The sequence below is a fragment of the Zootoca vivipara genome, chromosome 6 (genome assembly GCF_965207765.1).
Source record: "Zootoca vivipara chromosome 6, rZooViv2.hap1.1, whole genome shotgun sequence".
NCBI classification, from domain to species: domain Eukaryota; kingdom Metazoa; phylum Chordata; class Lepidosauria; order Squamata; family Lacertidae; genus Zootoca; species Zootoca vivipara.
The window spans coordinates 55,102,499-55,110,061 of record NC_142589.1 but is presented as its reverse complement, the minus strand read 5'-3'; the positions used below and the strand labels follow the sequence as shown (position 1 = coordinate 55,110,061).

Genomic DNA, 7,563 nt, shown 5'->3' with positions numbered 1-7,563 from the left:
TCCATTACTTTCAATGGGAAAGTTCGCTTCAGTTTATGAACGCTTCAGTTTATGAACAGACTTCCGGAACCAATTGTGTTCATAAACCGAGGTACCACTGTACTGGGAGGAGGGTCCTCTGAATACCCCAATTGCTGGACATCACAAGGGGGAAGTGCTGCTGCTACTGCTGCACTCTGGTCTTGCAGCCACTGTGAGGATACAATGCTGTACTCAATGGGCTTTTGGCCTCATTTTAGATGGAGCCAAAACCCAAGGGACAGAGCAGCAGCAGTGATCCAGTGCAACCCTTTGGAACGGACTCCTCCAGCTCAGGCGATCCAGAAGCACCCAGACGTTTCAGGCTGCAATCATTCCCACCAGCCCTAGTTGCAGTTCGCAAATACGGGGAGAGCACTTCTTGTCCACCTGCGGTGAGGAGCGAGGTGCGCTCTGCAGTCGCTCAGGCGCACTCTTGTTCGTCACGATTCCCAAGGTTACCAAGACATCCATTCAACATCCAAAGGCTGGCCAATAAAAACTCCCCGCCCGCCCCGGCCACCGCCCTCCACGTGCCAGACCGCCCCCCCTCCCTTGGCGGCGATCCCCTTTAGCTTACGCTCCCCTGGGGAGGTCCCCCCCTTGCCCAGCCGTGCCATTCCCTGCCGCTCGCCAGCGCTTCCCCACCGGTGGGAGAGACCCCTCCCCAGGCCTGGCTCTGCCTCCCATTGGGCGGGGGTTTAAATGCCCGGCCCCGCCTCCCCCCGCCCGGGCGCTCTTATTAGCCGCCGCTTTGGCGCAGCCTCGGCAGTTCAAGCAGCGCAGCTTCGACGAGGCGGGCGGCGGAGGTGGTCGCTCGGTCGCGCACAGCCGGAGTGGGCACAGCAAGGGGGGGGGGTGCGCCGCAGCCGTCGGACCCGATCCCAGCTCCTCCTCCTCCCGGGGGCGCTCTTTCCTCTTGGGGGGAGCCTTTGCCAAAGGCGCGCCCGGGGCTCTTGCCCAGCGCCCGCCCTTCCGTACTGGGATTATTATTACTTCGGAGCCGTCTTCGGGTGTGACTCGCTTCGCTCCGCAGCAGCAGCCATGGGGAGCCACAGCTCGAAAGCCGCAAAGGGGGACGTGATGGCCCAGGATGCCGCCGCCGCCGCGGACGCCTCGCCCTCCAAGGCCAACGGCCAGGTGGGTCTCCTTCCTCGCCCCTGCGCTGGATTCTCAGTTTACGCGCCCTCGACGGGGCCAACAGCCTCCTTAGAGATTCTCCCCCCTCCCGCCATGCCATTGTCTGTCTCTTTTGGAGAAAGGCTGAAACTCGGGGGAGGGGGGAAGAGATAGTCACACACGATCTCTTCCCTGCGCCCCCCACTCCCCAATCGCACTGATCCGGATTTGGGGCTTCGAAGGAACGGCCGTCCGCGCCACGTTCTTGTGGACGCTTTTATTTTTGCGCTGGCTGCCGTGCGCTTTCCCCGGACGCGCGTTTTGAATTTCCGAGCAGCTTTAACTCGTTGAACCGCCACGCTCGTTGAATGGGCTCAGTTGCGACCGCCTCGTTTAAAAGGAGATTGTTGATTTTTGTTTTTATTAAAAAATATATAGCTCTGTTCGGATCAACGCAGCAGCGCCCCTCTTTACGCTCTCTCCCGCGCGCCCCCTCCCCTCCCCCAATCCGTTGGAGACAGTGCAGCCGTGGTCCGCCTTTGTTTGGTGCTCCCTCCTCGGCGAAAGGAGCGGAGACCCTCCCTCGCTCGCTCGCTCGGCTGCGGCTGGGCTGTTTGCAGAGGAAACAAAGGAAGGACCCGACTGGCTCGACCCGCGGCAGGGGGAGGGGAGGGGGCTGCGCTGTGCCGCGCCGCATAACTCGGATCGAGGGGCAGAAAAAACCGCCTATGAGGGGCTTCATTTTGGGGGTGGGGTGAAGAGCAGAGAAGATCGCTTGCTTAGTATATGGTGCTTAGCACGTGCCATATTTTGGGGGGGTAAAAAAAAGCCGTGAATCTTTATGCATTTTGCAAAGGAAAGCGGTTGGTAGCCTTTTTTGCATTTTGCAAAATAAAAGCCGGACTAGGGTGCACATAGACGTGCTCGCGCGCTCTTAGTGCAAAGCTGAGATCTGGAAGAAGGCGCCGCCGCCCCACCTTTGGACTCGGGTGGGACCCAGATTTTGGAGTAGAACGTACGGGGGGTAGGAACTGCTCTGTGCAATCGGGGGGGGGGCGCGAACCCCGAAATGGCCTTCCCTGACGCGCCCCATAGTCTCTCCCCAAACACCGTCAAGAGGGAAAAATCCAAGGGGCTTTTTATAACATCATGGCTGGAAAGCAAAACTGCAACGGGCCAATTTCCCGAATGGGGTGGGAATTCCCGATTTGTAATCCGTCCTCCGCCCCGAGCGCGTTTGGCTGCCTGCATCGAGGCGAGCTTCCCGCGGGCGCTCGTCTCTCTCCCCCCCCCCCAACTCTGCAACCGCGCAACGGGGCGCCCCAGAAACTATTGGAGTGCGGGCGCCACCTTGTGGTAGCGTAGAATGGGGTTCTTTCCATTCTGCGACCCACCTCCTGCTTCTCTGCACTGCCATTCAAATGGGCGGCTGGATCCTAACAAATCCCGAAAGTGGTAAAGAGCATTGAGAGGGGGGACACCTTGAAATGTACCCTACCCCCTGTATATCTGTTTATGGGGAAATTGCTGGAGGCGGCGCAGAGGAACCGAATTCAGTTTATAGAAGGTGGCTCCTTTTGGGTATGCCAACAGCAGAGACCACTAGGCTTTTGGCAGACAGATCCAAAGCATTTTTAGTCTTTCCGGTAAGAATAGAAGAGCCCCTCCTGGATCAGGCAAAGGTCCCGCCTTGACAAACTTGACAGCACCCACTGTGGCTTGTAGGAAGCCCACAAGCAGCACAATCTCCCTCTCCTGCTCTCCTTCAGCAACAAATATTTTTTTGGGGGGGGGGAGGTCTCCTGTAATGGGTGACCTAACAGGGCTTACTCTGCCCTACAAGGCTCCGTCCTTCAAATCTGGTGGGGTGTAAGCGCACATGTTTTCTGCGCATCAGGGGCATGCTGGTTACCTGCAACTTGGGTGTGTCCCCTGAAGCATGTGCAAGAAAAACCAGAAAGTGGGAGGGGGGGGCTGTGAGGCTCATTGAGGTTTAGCTTCCTAAGTAAAATGCCTTTTGAAACCTGGCTTGAGACCTGTAAAAACAGCGAGTTCTGTCTTCTCCCACCAGGAGAACGGCCACGTGAAGATCAACGGGGATGTGTCTCCCAAAGCTGATGGAGAAGCCACTCCGCTCAATGGCAATGGATCTGCAGAGCTGGTCAAGGAGGAAGCCAAGTTAGAAGCGGGCAGCGGCGATGCTATTGAGCCAGCCCCTGTCACCGAAGGCGCAGAAGCCAAGCCGGCAGATGGGGCCACGGATGCGGCTGCAGCTCCCAAAGAGACCCCGAAGAAGAAGAAGAAGTTCTCTTTTAAGAAGTCTTTCAAGCTGAGCGGCATCTCCTTCCGGAAGACCAAGAAGGAGGCCGGCGATGCTTCGGCTGTGTCCTCCCCCAGCGAGGAGCAAGGCAAGGCGGAGGCCAAGGGGGAGGAGAACCTGGCATGTGCTGCAGGGGAGTCAGAGCAGGAGGTTGCCACCAAAGAGGAGAGCCCGGAGGAGAAGCCGGCCGCCCCAGTTGAGCCAGCTGTTACAGCGGCCGCCCCTGAGGGCCAGCAGGAAGCAGAGAGCAAGAGAGAAGAAGTGGCAAGTGAAGGACCAGAGGAGGAAGAGAAGCAGCAGCAGCCGCCACCCAGCGAGAGCCAGGAGGACACGAAGCCAGGAGAGACCTCAAAACCAGCAGAGGCGGAGCCCAGTCCTGCACCTGCTGAGCAGAAGGAAGAGTAGAGGCAGCTTAATGATGTCCACCTAACTTAAAAAGAAAAAAAGAGACTTATTTGTGCCATCCTTCTCATCCCCAGTAACCCCTTTGGAACTGCTGCCTTGTTCACACACAAACACAATGCCACAAACACAAGTCTCTCAGTGTAGAACTGACAAGCTTTCACTCCAGTGTCCCCCCCCCCTTTTCTCACTCTTCATCCAACACAGTTAAGCAAAAAACCAACTTGGATCCTTGGTGCCCAGCACAGCCACCGCTACCACTCAGGAGTAGGCGTTCTTAAGATCCTTCTGAAACTCTTATGGAGGAAATACTGTTCCTGGATGCAACTGGAAATTTGCTCAGTTTAATGAGACTCCAGATATTAACACCAGGTTCTGGTCTCTCTCTCTCTCTCTCTGATCTTCTGTTTCTACTAATCCTCAAAGCAGCTTTTTCAAAAAGAAAAGGAGTCCAATAAACCAGCAACTGACCGTTCTTCAAAACGGATATTCTTTTATCTCTACTTGGTTTACATTCCTGGTTCTGACTTCATTTAAAAGTATTTTGTGCTTTTTATAGAAACCAACAGTTTAAAAGCTAATCTGGTTAGTTTTTTATAATGTCTTGCTCTTGGCTTTAAACTATAAAGCTTGTAAGTCCACTGTGTTTAATTTGACTTCAGAGGGAGAACTTCTTTGGGGTTTATTTAGGGGGGGCACCTGGGTGGGGGGGCAGGGGGTGTGGGAGAGTGCTGGCTGTATGCTGTGACTTCAGTTTTTTTGTTTCATTGTCTTTGTAAATAATTTTTTAATGACCCAACTTCTGATCTGCAATTTTCTAACTCCTAAATGAAAAAAAAAATAAGTTGTATGGGTCTTATTGTAACATTTGAAAGGAATAAATGGTGACCCCCTTTATGGATTAGACTTGGGTCCTTATTATCTGAGGAATGCTGGCTGGCTATTCAGGAGTGCTGTCAAATTGTTGTTGACACAAAACTAGAATTCTTTTACTTGCTAAGCTCCCAAATCCCTTATTGGGATTCCTCAGTCAGTGGTGGGTATGGAAGACGCCCTTTACCTACATTCGTTCATTCTTCACATTTTCCAAAGTATGGATCTGCAAGTTGCATATGTGAGTGCTGGGTGTTGGCCTTGCCCACTCCCAGCAGTAGTTTGCAAAGTAGGGGTGAGAGTGCCTAGGCTTGCATCCTGGGTGTCTTAATGTGCCAGTATCCCTGTGGGAATAGTACACAAAAGGTGCACAAAGTTCATTTTCTGAAGGGGATGAACCCTAACCCCCAAGACTTGGCTTAGTCTTGGAAGGAAGATCAACAGGCTGCCTAGTGGGAAGATGTCTAGAGGCGCTGTTGTATGTATTTGAAGGATCTGCTACAGCAGCTTTATTAATTTCAGTGTATTGAGCAGACCCCAAATACTGTTAATCAGTCCCTTTCTGGTCTGCGATGAATTTGGATGTGGTTCCCCAGTCCTCTTCCCTGGTTAACAGGTAAGAAATAACTTCACCTTGTCATGCTGCCTAACCTGCTTGGGAGGCCAAATGTCATGTTAATGGCTCGCCTCCCCTCCTTGATGCAAGCTAGGTATGTTTTGATGCTATACATACCTACATTTTCCCCTTCTCCCTGCCCCAAAGCAAACGGAACATTGCTTCAGTATCTACCTTAAATATTTAATGTGCAAATGCTGATGGGTGCCACACCTTGAGTGGTGTCAACCTATGGATAAAACTGTCCATATTACTTGCTGTTGGGCCAATAGCAGTGACCATCTAACAGAAGTCAAGCATTGAAGGAGCTCTCCGGTGCCTCAAGTAGCTTACAGGTGAGTAAAAAAAAAGGGGGGGTGGATATTTATCCTCTGCCTACATGCTCTGGGACCCTGCTCTTGAGTATGAATGATTAGAGCTCTGCTCCTCTGGAAGAGGGAAGCAGCCTTGTGGAGGCACGCTTTATAAGCCAGCATCACCCATGTTGAGTAGTCCGTATGGCAGCCATTTTAAGTCGTCCTACATGATCAGGCAGAGATGTTTCTTAACGGCCATTGTGATGCTTCAGCTGCCTTTGCTATATGAGAAGGCAAACTGGATGGGTACCTAACTGTACAGCTGTTTGTAGTGTGACAAAAACTACCAAAAAATGGGTTGCAAGAGACTAGATAATCTCCACAGCACATCAGCTGTGTGTATTTCATTAACCAGTGGGGTAGAATATTTTACAGATTTGCTATGGGGCTATGTATACTGTATTTCTGCTTTCTGGGCAGTATGGAAAAAATTTTTGGAACAGCTTGGTTTGAAATGAGATGTAAAACCAACCTGTTCAAATTGAAAAATAGGTTATGTGTCAAATGGAGGATACTGTCAATTCTAATATCCCCTTGAGAGAAGCTTATTCATTCAGCTGTTTTCCCCCTTCTAATTTGCTTCAGTTTTGTGCCTTGTTGCATATGCAAGAATGCCACAGAGAGTGTACTTAGAGGTGTTTAACTGGTGTTTTTTTAAATAAAAAGCTCCAACCTTTCTCTAGTAATCCTGTGTAGCATTCAAGTTCTTCTCTTCCCCAATGCCCATCCCCTCAAATTTCTACATGACCTTTGCAACCTGCAAAGTACATAAGCCTAAGTAATGGAGAGGCCCAGGGTCATCCAATAACCTGCAGGGATGAGAATTATCTTGTTTGCTCATATACTGGAAAGGGAGAATACCAACAGCACAGCACACCATAGCTCAATTAGTAGTGCATGAGACTATCTTGGGGACATGGGTTCAAGCCCCACGCTGGGCAAAAGATCCATTCCTGTATTAAGGTAAGGCAAAGGACCCCTGGACAGTTAACTCCAGTTACTAATGGGGTGTGGCGCTCATCTTGCTTTCAGGCTGAGGGAGTCAGCGTTGGTCCAGACAGCTTTCTGGGTCATGTGGCCAACATGATTAAACGGCTTCTGGTGCAATGGAACACCGATTGAAACCAGAACTCATGGGAATGTAGTTTCCTGTACTGCAAGGGGTTGAACTAGATCACCCTCATGGTCCCTTCCAATTCTATAATTAACCCCAAATTTTTAATATATAGCACGTTCTGGAAGTGCTTATGTCTATTTAAACAGCCTGTGGAGTTCTTCACCTCTTACCTTGTCTGCAATGGCAGCATTCATGGCAGGTGGGCATCTAGAAGACTTTTCTGTAGGTGCCCGTAGCTGTTTAGCAGGAATATAGGAAAACATCCATTTTGTCTCTTGTGGAGCAGATTGCGGCTTTTAAAATGCACAGGAAGTGTGTGGCCAACCTGCAGACCAGGCTAAGTAAAGCCGGCACTTGGATGAAGGCTGTAATTACAATGCACCATTTACAGGTGAAACTCGGAAAATTGGAATATCGTCGAAAAGTGCATTTATTTCAGTAATGCAACTTATTATTTTTTCTTTTAATTTTAACAAATGCTTTCTTTTGGAAATTCCACAGTAATAAAACAAATCATTACAATAATACAAAAATAAACATCACTATTACATTTCATTAATTACATTCCATTTATAATTGACCCGCCTAACGACAATTACAATTGCAACAAATAAAGGCTTGACATATCTTGCTTTGCATGTCATGCATCTATCTCATATATTGGTTTCACCTTTTAAGTTGCATTACTGAAATAAATGCACTTTTCGACGATATTCCAATTTTCCAAGTTTCACCCGTACTT

At 50.4% G+C, this 7,563-nt stretch overlaps 1 protein-coding gene across 1 annotated transcript; it reads left to right on the top strand.

Annotated features, from left to right (window-relative positions):
- The first annotated feature begins 788 nt into the window (after nucleotides 1-788).
- On the top strand, nucleotides 789-4,756 carry MARCKSL1 (MARCKS like 1). The gene is made up of 2 exons (XM_035118447.3): nucleotides 789-1,158; nucleotides 3,209-4,756. The coding sequence occupies exons 1-2, from the start codon at nucleotides 1,063-1,065 to the stop codon at nucleotides 3,860-3,862; spliced, it is 750 nt and encodes a 249-aa protein (XP_034974338.1). The 5' UTR covers nucleotides 789-1,062; the 3' UTR covers nucleotides 3,863-4,756.
- Nucleotides 4,757-7,563: the final 2,807 nt, after the last annotated feature.